At 41.5% G+C, this 20,738-nt stretch overlaps 1 protein-coding gene across 1 annotated transcript in view; it reads right to left on the bottom strand.

Annotated features, from left to right (window-relative positions):
• The window catches only part of Gpr158 (G protein-coupled receptor 158), a 409,526-nt gene that overhangs the window by 370,471 nt on the left and 18,317 nt on the right, over positions 1-20,738 (bottom strand). Inside the window, 1 exon segment of the mRNA NM_001170326.1 lies at positions 1,610-1,715. Within this exon segment, the coding sequence (NP_001163797.1) occupies positions 1,610-1,715 (106 nt within the window).

Raw genomic sequence — 20,738 nt, 5'->3', positions numbered from 1 at the left:
GGTACCCAGCAGGAGAAAATATAACCCATGCTATCTAAGGACTATGCAAAGTGCCCACATGTGGTTGCCATGGGGATAATAACTAAGAACAACAACCAATCATCAACAGAAATGTATATGTTTGAAATGGCCAGAGTTATCCAAATGGAAATAAAGCCTCCCCCATATACTCAAAAACGTAGGAGGAACAAATATAGATGGATTTTTACCTTTTGGGAATTAACAAAGCAAAAAAGTCCACACACGCATTGTGCAGTCCCAGTCAGATATGGGGTTGAGGTAAAAGGCTGAGCTACACTGGGTTGGTTACATGTAGGTATACAGATGAGGAAGAAATTTGGGAACATGTGTGAGGAACCAAAGAGTCAAAGTGGTATCAGAGATTTAGAGGGACATGGAAAATTATGGAGGTTTTGGGGGTACTCAGGAAGGGAAATTTGAGGTACACTGTGAAAAACCATGGAAGTAGATAAAGGTATATGTGATCATGGAGCAGGACACTTTGGAAGGTTATTGGGAGTGTGGTGATCTTGGGAGTATCTGGAATTGTTGGGTATGCACATGGTGCACATACAAGAATGTATCCATATATGTACATGCGTATACCATATAAGTGCACCTATATGTAAATGACACAAAGAAGTACTTAATGGAAAATGTCCTGCTGGTTTAAATGTCATTGCTTTGAAGCCATATACAGGTGCACTGCACACAACTGTCGTTCACAATTGGGAAAAGCTCCAGCTGAAGATGTTGGCTGTGACTTTGTAGAAACATCCAGCTATTGAAAACAAACTGAGCCAACTTTCCTCACAAATTTATTGAGTCAACACTGGGGCATCCCAAGCGCTTACGGTCAGAAAACTGGAACCGTGTTCCTTTTCACGGTATCTTTGGACCTTAGAGATGGAATAGTGAGAACATATTTAGTATGTCACCATTTCTTCTCTGAAACCGCAAAAGGTAAGTGACGAGGGTCATTGCTGCTGTTGTTTTCTGAACAACGACAACAACAAAAATGGGTTTTTACAGAAGGATGATCTTGGTTTCCAGAGTCCCGCCCAACCACGCGAGGATGGGGCAGAAAGAGGAAAGCACACACAACAGTAACCAGTCCCTCTCCAGCCCCCTCCCCCCAATATAATTTTCTCCTTGTTTTCCAAACTGCCCTGCTGTACCTGCTTTACAGGCTTTTAGCAGATGGCTCTGTGTCTGAATGGATCCTACAAATGTGACAATAAGCATCACGATGCATTAAAAGACGCTTAATCTGTTTGTTCCCGCTGGGACCGCGCTCTCATTCCGTGACTGGTTTACATTTCAAGCTCATTTTGGAGAAGAAAATCAGCCTTTAATTAAAGTCACATTTCAGCCACAACCTTACTTTTAGCCTCGTCTTAAGAGTCCCTGAAACAGTTCCTCGGCAAATGTTGTGTTTCCCCTCCCCCCACCTCCCTTCAGTCCATTTGACAGAGCTGAGATCTGCGCTGGTTCTTTTTTTCCTCAGAAGGATGCACAGGCTCGTTCGCCCACACAAATAAAACATGTGCGAGAGGCATCCAAGCCTTTACTTCTGGATCTTCCTAGGATCTTATCCTTGTACTCTTACCTCTGAGTTGTTAAGGTGACATTTGTGGGTTCCTGAAAACCAGCCATCACTCGAACATTGGTCAATGTCCACTTTCTGAAGATTTATATCAACTTTCATCACGCCCCTAAAATGAAAAAGATAAAAAGAAAAAAAATAAGTGGAACCTTTGCGATTTCTAACCATGTTCTGCCCTGGGAATCAGAAGAATGTAAAGAGTGCCTTAAATTATTCACACTACCCACTCAGACTGAACTCAGGTTTGCTCAGTAAAGAAACACAGGAGGACAAACACAGTAAGTACTATTCTGTTTGACTTGCAAAGGGAAGGACTTTGTACATTCCCAGTCTTTGGCCCTTCGTGCTGCACCTGGCATACAACAGGTGCTCAGTAAATAGCTAAAGGTTGACTAAACCAGACAAATTGTTGTGGACCTAGCAAAAAACTTGACTGTGAAGTTGCACCCTCCAAAAATATCTTCTCTAAGTGAATCATAGCCAAGCTTCAAGCATCAGTCTCCTTTCTTTCTACTGCTAATTCTCATACTGTGTTGGGAGGGCAGAGAGGTTGGAGTAACCGGGGATGGGAGGTAACAGAAGAGAAGCTTCTCTTTCCTCTGATCTTCTATAAGAGGCGTAGATACATAGAGAATAGATAAGCGGGTATTTACAGTGTGATGTAATGTATAATATAGGAGTTATTAGTAGCTGGGATTAGAATAAAGGACCTGTGCTTGCTTTGACTGGCTAACACAGTAAATTCAAGAGCAGTTGGCAAATGCTGCCAACAGAGCCAGTGTTGTTTACGAATGTATGGTTCCTGGTGTTGTGGGGAGGCACAAGCAATATCCATCTGTGTTCCTGACATACTATACACGACAGATAATAAATGATAGTTATAATAAACTCTACTACATGTGCAGGGTGGCTGTTTTGGTTTTGGTTTGTTCTTTGTTTCGTCAACTTGGCTCAAGCCTAAGTCATCTGGGAAGGATCTGAGAAAATGGTTCCATTTTGTAGACTCGGATTGAGCCGTCAGCAAAGCCTGTGGAGCAACTTCTTGATTAAAGATTTGATGGGAGAGGGCCCAGCCCAGGGTGGACGATACCACCCGTGGGTGGATGGTTCTGGGTTGGCCAAGAAAGCAGTGTGAATGAACCATGTGAGCCAGCCAATAAGTAGTGTTCCTCCGTGGTCCCTGCTCCAGTGCCTACCTGCAGGTTCTTACCTTGAAAGCCTCAGTGATGGCCTGTGATCTGGGGCATAGGAGCGAAACTAACTCTTTCCTCCCCCAACTGTTTTTGGTCATGGTGTTTATCACAATAGAAGACAAAACACAGGACAGGAAGCTTTACAAAGGAAGAAATATTACAGTGGAGTGAAACAGGTCAAAGGGATGAGAGGGGGCCAGGATAACATTTATGACTGGGAAAATTATAGCCCTTCATACCTTTCATCACTTTCAGCATCATGAAGTTTCCCACGGGACTATTATTGACTACTGCATTTTAGTATTCTCCCTTGAATGCCTCGTTATAAAGCATAAATTAACTGAAATACCTATTTTAGTCACAATTGTTAGAAATAATGAGTTCCGATTTTCTTCAGCTATTTGCAACACCAACCGGAGCTTAGTGTCAAGGCAGGACAAATGCCCCAGCTTGCTTAGCACCATGCCCCCTCACCAGTGATATGATTCTGACCTTTTCCTTTTTTTTTTTTTTAAGACCATTGGCTTCAGAAATAAGTAGCTTACTGGTTAAGAACGTTCTCGCTTAATTTTAAGTTCACATACAGACACCAAAAAGTCGCCACAGGCTTTCAATCCAACCACAAAACACTTTGGGTTTGCGCAAAACCACCAGAGGTAAATGAGCCGTGTGGCCACCAGACCGGAAGTCAGTGCTGACTCATCTTCATTAGGGTTCCTTGGTGCCTGGAGAGCTACTGAGCCCTGGGGAAGGCGCTGCAGACTTCCGAAGAGGGAGGTGGAGTTTGGGGGAACTTGGTAAGAGGGAAAAGGCTCCTACTGAGGAACAGCAGACAGCTGGAAGTTATGCAGAGACCCAAATGCAGCCGGTCCCTCATTCAGAAGCCAGCTCGCAGCCCCAGCACTCGAGCATTCTGAGTCCCAAGAACAAGGTCTCAGGGGCGGAAGTGTTATTCTTCCACATGTGGGAAGCTCCACAGGGCCGCCAGGAAAAGTCTAGTGGTCCCCTCCAGAGACTGGAGAACAACAACCACTGTGCTCCCCCAAGCTCCCCAGGGCTCTGTAGACCAGTTCCTTACTCATTGTCTGAAAAAGTCCTTTCACTCTTGATAGTTTTAATATTCTGTCACTGTGAATATGCTTCCGTGTCAGAGCTACTGCCGAGTGCTGTAAGTTGGCGTCCCCACACTTCTCTTGTAGTTCGATACTTCTATCCTATTGACACTTTTACTGTTTTCAGATCTCCATATCCGACCCACATAAGAGCTTTTATTTTAAAGATTCATTTTTTTTTATGTTTTATTTTGTTTGTGAGTACACTGTCGCTGTCTTCAGACACACCAGAAGAGGGCACTAGAACCCGTTACGGATGATTGTGAGCCATCATGGGGTTGCTGGGAATTGAACTTGGGAGCTCTGAAAGATGGCCCAGTACTCTTTACTGCTGAGCCATCTCTCCAGCCCCTTACCCCCCGCCCCCCATGTAACAGCTTTTTAATAATAACTGTTTACTTCTATCTGGCACTGTTCCAGGTGGAGGTCCCAAGTATGAAGTTTATAAAGTTCAGAGCTCTCGTTCTGAAGTAAACACTAAGTCGCTACTATACATACATAACAGTTCAACCTTTGTCCTGACAGATATGTATTATAACTTTTGATGGATTTACACCACAGACCTGAGGAGTATTACCAGAGTCCATGTCTATCCTCAAGTGGCTATAACAATAGCTTCGTGTTTGAATTTGTTTTCCTGTTGCTGTGATAAACAGCAAGACCGGAAAGCAAGCTAGGGGAAGGAAGGGTTCATCTCATCTTATACTGTACAGTCCGTCATTGAGGGGAGCCAAGGCAGGAACCTGAAGACACAAACTGAAGCAGAGACAATGGAGGAGCATTGCTTACTGGTTTGCTATCTATGACTTGCTCAGCATGCTTTCTTATATGACCCAGAACCAGCTTCCCGGGAGTGGAACCTTGTGCAATGAACTGAACCAACCCACATCAATCATCAGTCAAGAAAGTGTCCTACACACTTACCTCCAGGCCAGTTAGGTAGAGGCAATGCCTCGATTGAGTTTCCCTCTTCCCATGTAACTCTAGTGTGTGTCAAGCTGACCAAAACTAGTCATCACACTTAGCTCTACCCAGTATGATTGTAGACAAGCTTAACACATAGCCTAGTACTGTACTGCCTCTTAGCTAGCTTCCAAAAATGACCGAAGACTAGTGAATGGAATGTATTATGGTATAAAGAAACCATTGTGACTAAATTGTGTTTCTTCCAGAAATTTTCAAAAGCAATTGATCAGTAAACTCACTGTTAGGGTCTACAAGAACCTCACAGGCTACAAACAAGTGCATAAGTGTCCTACAGGAAAGGTTATATGACCTTTAAACTATGTAAATATGATCCAGACCCTTCCCTTTTCAACACCAATGTTTTCCTTTTCATAGAGTATAAAACACAAGCTTCTTAGCACACATCTCACAGCTGTAGATGAGAAAGCACCTGGAGGAGAAAGAATAACTGGAGATCAAAGAAAGTTCCTAGGTTTACTATGTTTCTTAGCCCTGTAACCTTGAACTATAACTCTCTTCTCCATTGCTGGGGGTGGAAATAGCAGTAATAGCCCATGGAGTCGTGTATTAATGAAAAAATATGAAGAGGTGTGCTCACATTATGAAAGGAGAAAGGTGAATACCAACCTGGTCACAAACCCCGTGATCTACAACGGGTATCTACGATGGGGATCTACCACCTTCTGTTGGTGTAATCAGGACACAGTTGTGGGATTAACTAAATACTATCTGATTAGGTTTAAGGTCCGCTCTATCAAACGAAACCCCATGCCTAACATTGCCCAGGTGGTCAAGAACCTGGAACTGGATAGGACCTGGGGGAAAAGCCAAATATAATATTCTGCTAGAGCAATGTAGCAAAATAACACCATTCTGTTAACCCTATAGATCTGTGTCTTGCTCAGCCATCGTCAGAGAAGCTAATACCTGCAGTAAATAGGGATGAACAACTACACAACAGGCAGAGGGTGAGAGGCCTTGGAACACCCAGTCCTAAAGGAAACATCTCCATTGAGGATGACCCCTCAGGGCTCAGGGAACTCTGTGGAAGAGGAAGAAGAAAGACTTGAAGATCCAATGGGGATGGAAAACATCAAGGAAACAATCAATGCCTTCCAGACATGGTAGAACTGACCACACATGAACTCACAGAAACAAGGACAGCATCCCCGGGTCCTGCACAGGTCCAAGCCAGATAGGGTCCGAGCACTGAGAAGGGGTAGTAGTAGGCATGATCTCCCACCCCTAAACAAGAAGCTACCTCCAATTGGCAATCACTTGCAAACAAAAAATGTTTCTCTAATGGAGTCTTACTATGCATACACTTAGGGGTGGCCCCATGCCCAGCAGTATTCAGCCAACAAACAAATGAATGTAATGGTATTTGGTGAGGGTTTTTGTTTGTTTGTTTGTTTGTTTTTTCTCACAATGCATTGTCTGGACTTTTTTTTACCTTACTAATATTTTTTCGTATATATTATGGCTTCTGATTTTTGGGGTTTTATGGGTTTTTTTGTTTGTGTGAGCATGTTTATGAGTGTCTGTGTGTGTGGTGTGTGTGTGTGTGTGTGTGTTTCTCCTGCTTTTTTCTTTGCTTTGCTTTGTCCTACTCTGCCTTTTTTGTTTTTGTTTGTTCGCCTGTTTTCTAAAGAAAAAGAAAATGAAAAGAGACGTGGAGTTGGATGGGTGGGGAGGTGGAGTAGATCTGGGAGATAACAGAAGGAACCATGATTAGAGTAAATTGTATGGAAAGAACTATTTTCAATAACAAAAAATACATACTGTTAAAAATTGCAAGAGTGTGCTGAAATGAAGAGTTGCGCTCAGCCATCCCCTTCCACCAATAGTTAGCCAGAATTAAGTCTGAGGCTGTGAACTAGTGTCATAGCAAACATGTGGCACTAGCTTTGGACTCAGAAAGGGCCTTAGTGATAGTTAAAGTGGGAATCTGTTGGTGACTCCAAGAAGCCAGGCAGAGGAGGCTCACATCTTTAATCCCAGCACTTGGGAAGCAAAAACAGGTGGGTCTCTAAGTTCGAGACCAGCCTGGTCTGTAGAGTGGATTCCAGTACAGCCAGGGCCAGGGCTACACAGAGAAACCCTGGAGAGAGAGGGAGAGGGTTTGGGAGAGAGAAGAGAGGGAGAGGGAGAGGGAGAGGGAAGAGAGGGAGAGGGAGAGGGAGAATGAGGAAAGAACTATTTGAAGTAGGACAAAAGTGTCATGAAAATAGGTAGAAACTTTGACAGCACCAATCTAGCTATGACCTGTAAAAGCTTGAACTTAGGGATCTGCTGACATATACACTAGGCAAATGCAAAAGAAGAGCTGTCGCGGTTGGGGATTTAGCTCACTGGTAGGGTGCTTGCCTAGCAAGCGCAAGGCCCTGGGTTCGGTCCTCAGCTCTGAAAAAAAAGAAAAGAAAAAAAAAGAAGAAGAAGAAGAGCTGTTCGATTCCTTCTAGTAGCCAAAGAGACAGTTTTTCCCTCTTTTAAAATGGTATGTTAAAACATACCTTTCGGTTTACCGGAAGTCCCACACCCGCGGATCCCGGCCCGCTGCAGCTCTCTGCTCCCCAACCCCGTGGGAGAGAGACCTCACCGCCTGATCAGGTGGGCACTCCTGAGGCTGCAGAGCGGAGGAGACCACCAACACTGCCCACCCCTGCCCACATCCCTGGCCCAAGAGGCAACTGTATAAGGCCTCTGGGTTCCCGTAGGGGAGGGCCCAGGAGCGGCAGGACCCCTGCGCCTGAGACACCGCCGGAACCTGAAGGAAACAGACTGGATAAACAGTTCTCTGCACCCAAATCCCGTGGGAGGGAGAGCTGAACCTTCAGAGAGGCAGACACGCCTGGGAAACCAGAAGAGACTGCACTCTGCGCACATCCAGACGCCAGAGGAAAACACCAAACGTCATCTGGAACCCTGGTGCACGGAGGCTCCCGGAAAGTGTGGCGCAGATCTTCCCGGTTGCTGCCGCCGCGGACAGGACTTAGGCAGTACCCCACGAGCAAACTTGAGCCTTGGAACCACAGGTAGGACCAACTTTTCCCCTGCAAGAAACCTGCCTGGTGAACTCAAGACACAGGCCCACAGGAACAGCTGAAGACCTGTAGAGAGGAAAAACTACACTCCCGAAAGCGGAACACTCTGTCCCCATAACTGGCTGAAAGAAAACAGGAAAACAGGTCTACAGCACTCCTGACACATAGGCTTATAGGACAGTCTAGCCACGGTCAGAAATAGCAGAACAAAGTAACACTAGAGATAATCTGATGGCGAGAGGCAAGCGCAGGAACCCAAGCAACAGAAACCAAGACTACATGGCATCATCGGAGCCCAATTCTCCCACCAAAATAAACATGGAATATCCAAACACACCAGAAAAGCAAGATCTAGTTTCAAAATCGTATTTGATCATGATGCTGGAGGACTTCAAGAAAGACGTGGAGAACTCCCTTAGAGAACAAGTAGAAGCCTACAGAGAGGAATTGCAAAAATGCCTGAAAGAATTCCAGGAAAACATAAATAAACAAGTAGAAACCCATAGAGAGGAGACACAAAAATCCCTGAAAGAATTCCAGGAAAACACAATCAAACAGTTGAAGGAATTAAAAATGGAAATAGAAGCAATCAAGAAAGAACACATGGAAACAACCCTGGGCATAGAAAATCAAAAGAAAAGACAAGGAGCTGTAGATACAAGCTTCACCAACAGAATACAAGAGATGGAAGAGAGAATCTCGGGAGCAGAAGATTCCATAGAAATCATTGACTCAACTGTCAAAGATAATGTAAAGCAGAAAAAGCTACTGGTCCAAAACATACAGGAAATCCAGGACTCAATGAGAAGATCAAACCTAAGGATAATAGGTATAGAAGAGAGTGAAGACTCCCAGCTCAAAGGACCAGTACATATCTTCAACAAAATCATAGAAGAAAACTTCCCTGACCTAAAAAAAGAGATACCCATAGGCATACAAGAAGCCTACAGAACTCCAAATAGATTGGACCAGAAAAGAAACACCTCCCGTCACATAATAGTCAAAACACCAAATGCACAAAATAAAGAAAGAATATTAAAAGCAGTAAGGGAAAAAGGTCAAGTAACATATAAAGGCAGACCTATCAGAATCACACCAGACTTTTCGCCAGAAACTATGAAGGCCAGAAGATCCTGGACAGATGTCATACAGACCCTAAGAGAACACAAATGCCAGCCCAGGTTACTGTATCCTGCAAAACTCTCAATTAACATAGATGGAGAAACCAAGATATTCCATGACAAAACCAAATTTACACAATATCTTTCTACAAATCCAGCACTACAAAGGATAATAAAGGGTAAAGCCCAACATAAGGAGGCAAGCTATACCCTAGAAGAAGCAAGAAACTAATCATCTTGGCAACAAAACAAAGAGAAGAAAAGCACACAAACATAACCTCACATCCAAATATGAATATAACAGGAAGCAATAATCACTATTCCTTAATATCTCTCAACATCAATGGCCTCAACTCCACAATAAAAAGACATAGATTAACAAACTGGATACGCAATGAGGACCCTGCATTCTGCTGCCTACAGGAAACACACCTCAGAGACAAAGACAGACACTACCTCAGAGTGAAAGGCTGGAAAACAACTTTCCAAGAAAATGGTCAGAAGAAGTAAGCTGGAGTAGCCATTCTAATATCAAATAAAATCAATTTTCAATTAAAAGTCATCAAAAAAGATAAGGAAGGACACTTCATATTCATCAAAGGAAAAATCCACCAAGATGAACTCTCAATCCTCATCTTCGGTTGGTTTATATACAAGTGTGCAATTTCTAGGCTTGAAAGTAAAATGATGCTATCTGGTGCTGGATAGAGGAGCCTTATTTTTATTATGGCAGCTTGCTATTTTTGTAACATGGTGATTTGGTTGAACACAATAAAGTACAGTATTAACTGATCTCCCCTTCTTCCTGGATGAGTGAGGAGATGATTAAATGTTGATGTCAGCATCCTTGAGCATATTCAGATGAGCTTCTGCTTCTGTTGAAAAGGATGCTGTGTTTGATTGTGGTCCGAAGCTTTGAAGCACTACTTGGCATCTCCTTCCTTGGAGGTCTCACTGTTTAAACATAACAGATTTGATAGCTTGTTGGTAAGGTGAGGTCCAGCTTGTCTCCACTAGGTCATCTTCATGTGAATCGGTGGTTATACGGTTTTGTTTTAGGGATATTTCATTTTTTTAATAACGGTTTTAGCTGACATTCATGGAGAGAATGAATCCTTAGAACTGTGCCACTAGTGAAAGGAAATCCTGTCTAGAGTATGTTTCTTTACAAAGCTGTGTCACACCATCCTTTGGGCCCTCTGCTGGAAAAGTAGAATCAAGTCTCAAATAATGCCTTTTAAATTGTATCCTCTAGTATTATAGATGTAGGACAGTACTGTATCATACCTCTGTGGATGTAAAATAGCTTGTACCTGCTTTATGATACGTAGTAGTGACCGTGCTTTATCAGAGCTGTTTTTAATGATGTTGCTCAGAATGTTTTCTTTCCAGATGATGATTGAGAAGCTAATATAAAAAAAATGGTGCCAGGTACCACAAGAGTAACAGAACTGTGCTGTTTTCTCGGGTTTTGTTTTTTTACTTTTTTTTTTTTTAATGGAGTGTGCTGGATGTCTCTACAGTTTTGTTCAGATGACTGCAGAACCTGGAAAAGCTGTTGCTGCTGTTGATGCATAACACACTGCTATTATTGGTCTTTTTATATAAATATGAATATATATATACAGATATATAATTTGAATTTTTTGAAACTTTAGCTGTGCTGTCAACTTTGGAAAAAAGTATCCCCATTTACTGTATTGAGTTGGCACTGTACAGAAATTAACAGCCATATTGGTCTAGAAATGTTGAACTTAAGTTTTTTCCATTTGTACAGGGGTAACACACTGTATTAAATATGTAAGGTCTTATCTACGTGGGTTTGATTACAAAAACTAATAAAGTATTCTCTAAATTAAAAAAAAAAAAAGAAAAAAAAAGAAAGTCTTATTGATATAGCCATATTATTTATGTAATATCTATGGTTGCCTTCAAATTCAAAGGTTGTGTAATTCTAAAAGATTTTATGGCCTGCATGCACACTTTAAAATATTAAAATAGTCTTTAAAAAGTTAAAAAAAAAAAGAAACATACCTTTCACAAAGTTTATCAACTTAACAACTTTTAAATATCCGGTTCAGTTGTTTTAGGTATTTTCACACTGTCGTACAAACAATCTGCAGAGCCCTTCCTTTTGGAGAATTAAAGCTACACTTACTGAGATTCGCCATGCCCCCTCCCACACAAGCCCAACTCTGATTTCTGGCATTTCAAATGGCATTTGTCTTTTTATTGATGGCTCCTGCCACTTAGTGCAATGCCCCAATTTACCCATGTTGTGACAGTATCAGAAGTTCCTTTCTTTAAAGTTGAGAGATATTCCTCATTTTATTTATGTATCATGTGAGCAGCTTCACAGTTTTTTTTTAAGCAGAAATTTAATGAAATATTAAAAGCCCAATCTGCAGTATTTGAAAACAAAACTGTTTCCAATCCTTCGTGTCACCTAGCAGCATGGCCAGTACACCCAGTTTTATGAGATGCTGAAGATCAAACCCAGGGCTTTATGTATAACGGGCAAGTTCATTACGGGCTGAGTTACAGAGTCCTGCCCACAAGCCCTGGGGTTTCAAAAACAAAACAAAAATGTTTGTGTCAAAGAAGTCTGGGTGTGGCTTCTTTCTGGTAAAATGCAACCTTGCTGTGAGATTCTATCTCCTAGAAATGTCATCGGAACTATACCCACGAAGTCTCATCAGCATATCTGCTGAGACAAAAGCAGACCAATGGTACCAATGGACATGCTAACAGGGGAGATGAAATCTCAATGGGCCTTAACCCTAGAGGAGAACGACCAGCAACAAGGGAATGCTGGGAACAGGAGAACCAGTCATTCCCAGGGAAGAGACCTCCATTGGCTATCCATCACCAAATGGTCAATGCTGAGATCATATGCATATAGGTAACTCAATACCAACTGTGCAGGTTATATCTATGTATTTAAGAGTGCATTTAATATATATGTATATATGTAACAATAATTTTAAAAGAGGCTATGAATGTGAGAGAAAGGGTGTGCATTGGAGGTTTAGGGAGAGAAAAAAACAAAAAAGGAAAAGATTTCATTTTAATCTAAATTAATAACAGAAATAACTTGGAAAAGTAAAACTTATCACCAGTTTAAACAAAGAATACTCCAGCTGTCAGTCCCTGACATAGACAAGAGCATCCGCATCTTGATTGACAGAAAGAGACATAATATTTTAAAGTATACCTCCCAGGCCTTTAAGGTCAACAAGCAGGCTGAGATAGCTACACAGAGTCTCACTTCCCTGGGGAAGGAAGAATAATTCAGAGGACAGAAACAAGAACCCGGAGGGGAAAGCTAAAACCTTTTAAGTATCCTGAGAGGGAAAAACTGGGTCCGACGGAATGAGCTGGCTACATGTGCTCAAGGGGATCTCAAAATTGACAGAGATTGGGGGCTCCTGTTCCTATCTTATTCCACATGGCTTCTGAACTGGAAGGCAGTCATAGTTACCTTAGCCTTTGACCTCAGTTATTTGTTGGTTGGCAGATTGGGGAACACAAATTTCCTTATAGGTCTCTTAAGTATTTCAAAAAGCTACAGGCATGGAACCTCAACTTTACCTGGACCTGAGAGCCTACAGTGGAAAGATATCTATCCTCCTGAGAAGTATATTTTCATTAAGGAAGCTAGCTATCAGTCAAAAGTGTATATTTCAGTGCAAATATACAAGGAAAGGGGGAAATAGAAAATAACTTGTCATTAGAACATGGCAGTGAGGGAGAGAGCAGCTGAGCGGTACAGCATAGTTGCTTAGAATGCACACCTGGATTTGACGTCCAGAGTGGGAAAGGAAGAACAACCTAGTAATAATTATTGCAACTAAGACCTGCTGAAAGTTAGTAGGAAAATATCTCCAAAAAAAAAAAAACTAGGATATTTGAATAAGCTCAAAAACATATTGGCTAAGACATTCATCTCTATAGTAGATTAACATAATATCTAGAACTCTTTGGTATACATTCTTCCTTCCAGGAAGAGGCAAGTGCCTCATCTCCCTTTAAATGTAGTTCCAGCACAATGCATCACTGGAGTATATTTAAAGGACAAGGAAACACTGAGACACTAAAGACAGAGGAACACGGTAAAGGAATGCCGTGTGATGTGTACACTTCCGAAGGCTGCTGTACTGAGTACCTGAAGCTAGGCAACGTAAAGCAAACTTAATGTTCTCATAATTCTCTACTGTCGAAATGCAGTGCAAAGGCGTTGTTCCTTCTGCAGCCTCCCTCCTTGGTAGCGGGTGATCATCATGAGGGCTTCCATTAGACTTCCCTCTGGCCTCTTATAAGGACACGAAATACAATGAATTAGGCTACTCTAATGACCTCATTTTAACTTCATTACCTCTGTGAAGAGACTGCATGCCAGTTCACGTTGACAGTCTCATTCCAAAGATGCTGGAGGTTAGGACCTCAACACACATATTTGAGCAAAACACAACGCAGCCCATGACATGATACAGGAAACGGCCCTCAGCACTTAAAATCTAAGGCCGTCTGAAGTCTGTACTTTAGCCACCTGCTTCTCACAGCACTCATTCTCTGGTGGTTACATAAAGTGTATTATTTTGAGGTAGAATGAGGTGCATGGAAACTTTCTTGTACTATCTTGTTTAATCTTGTCTTGAAATTATTTCTAATTACTTTTTAGCTAATTATAAAAATTTATTTGTTGAAAAGACAAGAGAATTAAAGAGAAATTATTTTAAAATATCAAAAACATGAAAATCATTACTGCATAAAGTAAAAAGATGCAAAGATATATGTAAAAAAACATAGTTTGATTAATTATGCTCTAACATGCTTTAAAATGTGGAAGAGATAAACTGATAGAAAATATGAAATACCAAATTTCCGTCAAGAGAGTAGAAAGCTTGACTAGAACAATTAAGCACAAATATTCTATTTTACTTTATTTTTAAAAGATGTAACATTCATTTAATTCATGGTTTCAGAGGGTTCCACACACGGGCCACACCAGAGCAAAACATCATAAACTTAAAGCCTGTGGAGAAGAAAAATGTCTCCATCATTTAGACAGGACACAGACAAAGAGGAAGGGACCAGGGAGCAGGCAGAACAGCGTGTAACTCATTGAACAATATCAACGCCTATCAATGTCTGTGCATCAGAGTAGAAAATCATTACCTGGAATACTCAATGTATAAACCCCATGTTATATTTTTGTGCAGGATAATTATTGGAATTTTATAGTTGTAAGTTTAAATAGATGAATAAATATTTACATATTCAAGTTCAATATTGAGTAGAAGCTTATATCATGTGTGTCACTAGAATAAAATGATAATTAAAAACATAAGAAAAATGAACCAAGCTATTATTGTCTCTCACTAAGGCCTCTCTCAGTCTGTTTCATTGTCCTGCTTGACAGAACTGTTTAAATGAATGAAGAACTATGGGAATCTCTCAAACGCTCTGCCACCCTGAAGGAAAGAAACTATTCTCATGTCTTGAATCTAGTAACTACATTCTCTACTTTTTATTGATTATCTTATTTACTTACATTTCAAATGTTAACCCCCTTCCCAGTTTCCCCTCTGCAAATCCCCTATTCCATACTCCCTCCCCCTATTTCTATGAGGGTGCTCCCACACCCATCCACCCACTCCTGCCTCACCACCCTAGCATTTCCCTACACTGGAGCATCCAGCCTTCACTGGACCAAAGGCCTTCCCTCCCATTGATGCCTGATAAGGCCATCCTCTGCTACATATGCAGTTGGAACCATGGATCTCTCCATGTTTACTCTTTGGTTGGTGGTTTAGTCCTTAGGAGCTCTGGGGGTCTGGTTGGTTGATATTGTTGTTCTTCCTATAGAGTTATAAACCCCTTCATCTCCTTCAATCCTTCCCCTAACTCTTCCATTGGTGTCCCCACGCTCAGTCCAATGGTTGGCTGCAAGCATTCACCTCTGTATTTGTCATGCTCTGGCAGAACCTCTCAGGAGACAGCTATATCAGGCTCCTGTCAGCAGGCACTTCTTGGCATCAGCAGTAGTGTCTGGGTTTGTGGCTACATATGGGATGGATCCCCAGGTGGGGCAGTCTCAAGTCATTCTCTATTTTTTAAAATGTGAGCTGTTAATCCTAAAATTAAAATAATAAAATAGAATCCACTAAAATTATCATACCATATCTCTTTGTCTAAGTGTCTAAATTTTATTTTCCAAGTGAATAAGAATTATATGTAGAAAGTTCAATGTCCAACCTAAGTTCTTATTATGATTTGCTTTTTCTTGAATTATTGTTACATGTACACATATAAATTTATAGATATAACCTACTGGGTTTATTTAAGGTTTCTCATATGCACTTGTGTCTAGGGCTGACTGCTGCTTGGGGTGGATACCTTATGATTCCAGGCATGAGATATATGATAAGGGAGGCAGGGAGTGTTTTGTGAGCAATAACTTCTTTGGATGAAAGGGTCTGGGTGAGGGATGTGTCCAAAAATAAATTTAGGTAAAACTTGAGGTAACCGAATCATAAATCTAAACTCTCCTCTAGTTACATGGTAGAAAAAAAAGGACATTTCCCCTCCATTTCCAAACAGTTCTTTCTGTGATTCTCCTCTCATTTGCAACCAACTGAGGAAATATATTATTTATATGCTATTTTGTTTGCTGATTGCTCTAATTAACTACGATAAATCTTATATTTCTTAATTTAATCAACATAGTTCAGTTTACATTTATCTTTAATTAATTGGTTGAGGTAGGGTTGAGCCTCAAACTTATGGCCTCTTTCCTCAGCCTTCAAAATGCTTGGATTGCCAACCTGTACCATCATGCCCAGAGTCAGGTTCCACATTGCATTCCTTTCCCTCCTGTTGCCCACACATTAAGCCGAGGGCTGCCTTTGAAGGGTTTGCCTATGGGAGGAAGACAGAGTTGTGTGTAGACCTAGGAGTTGGTAATGTAGTGAGCCAAAAGGTAGAGTGAAGAGCACTGGGTGCTCCATAGAACATACACATTACCTATGGAAGAGTACCTACGGAAACAGTCACCAAGCAATACAAAGGGACTGAAGGTGAATATGAGTTTTGAGCCTACCTATAGCTATAGGGTGATAGCTTGTGAAGGCTACTCTATGTTGAGTTGTTCTTACTGATAGCATTCTACACAGCTCCAAAGTGCCACTGTCTTTTAGGTTTTGCTTCTAACACACACACACACACACACACACACACAGAGAGAGAGAGAGAGAGAGAGAGAGAGAGAGCGAGAGGGGAGGGGAGGGGAGGGGAGGGGAGGGGAGGGGAGGGGAGGGGAGGGAGGAAAAGAGAGATTAATGTAGAACAAAGAAGCCTACTCTGAGACACTGGTGTTGCTGATGGGGTGGACAATAAAAAGCATCAAGTGTTCATGCACAGTAGTACAGGGTACATGGTATGCTGTTTTGCTCACTCTTTCACAGAAGCATCCATGAGGTGGTCCTTTCTTCTTCATCTGCAATTGACTTCTCCAGGCCCCCTGCCTTTCCTCCTCTGACAATTATGACATAGTAATTAAGAGTCAGACTTTTGAGGATGTGGAGAAAGAGGAACACTCCTCCATTGTTGGTGGAATTGCAAACTGGTACAACCATTCTGGAAATCAGTCTGGAGGATCCTCAGAAAATTGGACATTGAACTGCCTGAGGATCCAGCTATACCTCTCTTGGGCATATACCCAAAAGATGCCCCAACATATAAAAAAGACACGTGCTCCCCTATGTTCATCGCAGCCTTATTTATAATAGCCAGAAGCTGGAAAGAACCCAGATGCCCTTCAACAGAGGAATGGATACAGAAAATGTGGTACATCTACACAATGGAATATTACTCAGCTATCAAAAACAACGACTTTATGAAATTCGTAGGCAAATGGCTGGAACTGGAAAATATCATCCTGAGTGAGCTAACCCAAACACAGAAAGACATACATGGTATGCACTCACTGATAAGTGGCTATTAGCCCAAATGCTTGAATTACCCTAAATGCCTAGAACAAATGAAACTCAAGACAGATGATCAAAATGTGAATGGTTCACTCCTTCTTTAAAAGGGGAACAAGAATACCCTTGGCAGGGAAGAGAGAGGCAAAGATTAAAACAGAGACTGAAGGAACACCCATTCAGAGTCTGCCCCACATGTGGCCCATGCATATACAGCCATCCAATTAGACAAGATGGATGAAGCAAAGAAGTGCAGACCAACAGGAGCCGGATGTAGATCGCTCCTGAGAGACACAGCCAGAATACAGCAAATACAGAGGCGAATACCAGCAGCAAACCACTGAACTGAGAATAGGACCCCCGTTGAAGGAATCAGAGAAAGAACTGGAAGAGCTTGAAGGGGCTCGAGACCCCATATGTACAACAATGCCAAGCAACCAGAGCTTCCAGGGACTAAGCCACTACCTAAAGACTATACATGGACTGACCCTGGACTCTGACCTCATAGGTAGCAATGAATATCCTAGTAAGAGCACCAGTGGAAGGGGAAGCCCTGGGTCCTGCTAAGACTGAACCCCCAGTGAACTAGACTGTTGGGGGGAGGGGGACAATGGGGGGAGGGTGGGGAGGGGAACACCGATAAGAAAGGGGAGGGGGGAGGGGGATGTTTGCCCGGAAACTGGGAAAGGGAATAACACTCGAAATGTATATAAGAAATACTCAAGTTAATAAAAAAAAATGTATCTTAAAAAAAAAAAGAGTCAGACTTTTTCCTTTTCAACATTTTTTCATTTCTAGTAAAAGCTAATGTGAAAGCAATTTTTAAAGGTAACTTCAGACTCACCAGAGATGCGCAATTGAATATCATTATTAACTTAGCTTATAGGAAAATGAAAAATCAATTAGAGCAATAATGGTTACTAGGCAAGGCCCCCCAAAAAAAAAGGCCCTGTGGGTAATGAACGAAGCAAATATGGTTTGTAAACAGTGTTCCGTTGAACTGAATACACCAAGTACTAAAGATTGTATTTCAAAGTTATGGCCAGCTGAGGTAGGGTACACCTGTGTTTCCCAGTACTTGGGAGCTAATGCAGAACTATCACCAGAGAGTAAAGGTCAGCCTGGACTACACTCACAAAGTCAAGGCCAGCCTGACCTACATAGCGAATTACAGGCAAGCCAGAGCTACATGGGAAAGCCCTGTCACACATGCAAAATTTAATTAATTCTCATAGAGTCCTTTCCAGTTTCAAAGGACTTATTATCTGATTTCATATTTAATCCACTGGCAGTGCACACTTGTCTTAGTCACAGCTTAAAGGGGATAAGTAAGATAACGTCAAGATTAGCTAACTGAGGGACTGAGGAGATGGCTCAGTTGTCAAAGTACTTGCTATGTGAGTGTGAGAATCTGACTTTGGAGCCCAACCCTTGTGTAAAGGGCCAGGTGTGGTAATCCATCAATAATTCTTCTGCCAGGGAGGTAAAGATGAGACAGTACCTAGAGCTCACTGGCCAAGAGCTCATGAGTTCACTGAGAGACCCTGTCTTGAAATCACTAAGGCAGGAGTGAAAGAGGAGGACATCCAACATAGATTTCTAGCCTCCACCGACATATACACACACATGCACATGTGCACATAGGTCCACACACAAAGTGATGTCCAGAGAACAGAATCAGGAAAGTAAATTCTTCTCCAACAAGCTGAGCCTGTCAAAGTCATGCAGACGAAAAACACAACTCCCTCTCAAAACCAAATCCTGCATTTTCTGCCAACCACATCCTTGAATCTTCCAACAGTATTATAAAGTAAAGCTAGTAGGATTACAACCTCTGTGTCACAACTCAGCATTAAAAGAGAAATTCCACAATAGTAGAACAACGGTAAGGCAAAATAAAATAAAATAAAAAATAAAAATAACCTGTCTAAATGTACCAATCAAATATTTATATAGCAAAAGAGATATGTTGGAGAGGCCTGGATCTTGCTGGATATGCCCAGAATGCAAAATCCTGACTTCTCTATTTAGGCCATGTCTAGGGTTATATTCTACAGCATGCAATACTGCCAGATAATGCGATATCTCATGTCAGTCAAAGAGAAACTTTCCTTCTGCTTATTATAAAAGTCCCTAGGCTCAGAATTCACCTGTACAACGGAACCCACTGCATGAGCAAGTGTTCATCGTGGCCCACACCCCATATTCTGAGATCTCTTCAGGATTGAGAAGCTCGAATTGACTGATCCTCTCTCTGTTCCAGGAGCCTACTGTCATCTTCAGCACTGATAAAACAGTAACACACTAGCTTATCCATGTGCAAGTAAAGTCTAGATAGGACTTGCATAGCACATATAATCTGTCTGTTCATTGTTCTAGCTCCTGTCAAATTAGTTATTTAACCATAAAAACCAAGTTCTGCATTCTTAGTACACCTAGGGTCCATGTACACAATAAGCATCCATCAGCAACAGTGCTGCTTGATTTCTGAAATGTTAGAAATGCAAATCCAGTCACTGTGCATTGCCTCTGATGTGCATTTTCAAAAAAAATTGAATATCTTAGTGCATACATTTTGCAACAAAAGATACATGCCAAAATGTATCAGAGATTATCTCTTACCATTAAGACACAGGTGATCAGAGTATTATTTTCCTTTGGGTTAAACATTATTTTCTATAATTTCTAAGTAACCACATAGTTTTACAATAAAAAGTGGTTTTGACTTAGACTGGACAATAGTCATTTTGCTCTCTATGTGCTCTCTAAGTACATAAAGATTGATGATGTTCCGAGCTCTTTTTCTCCCATCACTGCATTGTTATCTTTATTAACTCATAAGATCTTGAATACAGGGGTTGGGGATTTAGATCAATGGTAGAGCGCTTGCCTAGCAAGGCCCTGGGTTCGGTCCCCAGCTCTGAAAAAAAAGAAAAGAAAAGAAAAGAAAAGAAAAGAAAAGATAGGATAGGAAAGGAAGAGAAGAGAAGAGAAGAGAAGAGAAGAGAAGAGAAGAGAAGAGAAGAGAAGAGAAAAGAAAAAAGATCTTGATTATATAAGAATCTGCCTGTGGCCGAAAGTGAATCTCGTCCATCTGTTCAACCAACCCCATTTGGTGAAGGGAAGAGGAGAGAGCGAACGGACTCAGCATCACGATTAACAGCACGTTCAGCACGCTCCCATCAAACAGAAGAAGAGGAAGCAAATCGTGGCACAGTGGTAGAAAGCGCCTTGTCATTGTGATGCTAAGCTTCATCTGAGCTCTCAACAGGACCTGTGTAACCAAATAACGACATGTTACTAGTAACACTAAGACAACTGTAGACCATCTGACAGCTATACAGTTGTATCCATTAAATGGCTGAACACAACACCAAGGTAAGTATTTATTGCCCCCTCATTGAATAGTGGCTCATTTTGCATCCAGAAGATCAACTCTGCATTCAACTCTGCTACCTCTATCTCTTCAACTGTTAACAGGTAATTTTTAAGCAGATCTGCTTATTTAGAAGACCAGATTTAAGAGCTATTTTAAAGTCACTTTTTGGAGTTATTGTGTAGTAGTAGTAGTAGTAGTAGTAGTAGTAGTAGTAGTAGTAGTAGTAGCAGTAATAATAATCATAATCATAATCATAATCATAAATTTTCCTCAATAAAGTCAGTATTCAGTTTAAGTCTGTTTCCCAACAGTGCGACTGCCCATAGTTTCAA

The sequence above is a fragment of the Rattus norvegicus genome, chromosome 17 (genome assembly GCF_021556685.1).
Source record: "Rattus norvegicus strain SHRSP/BbbUtx chromosome 17, alternate assembly SHRSP_T2T, whole genome shotgun sequence".
NCBI lineage: Eukaryota > Metazoa > Chordata > Mammalia > Rodentia > Muridae > Rattus > Rattus norvegicus.
This window is presented reverse-complemented; position numbering and strand designations above follow the sequence as displayed.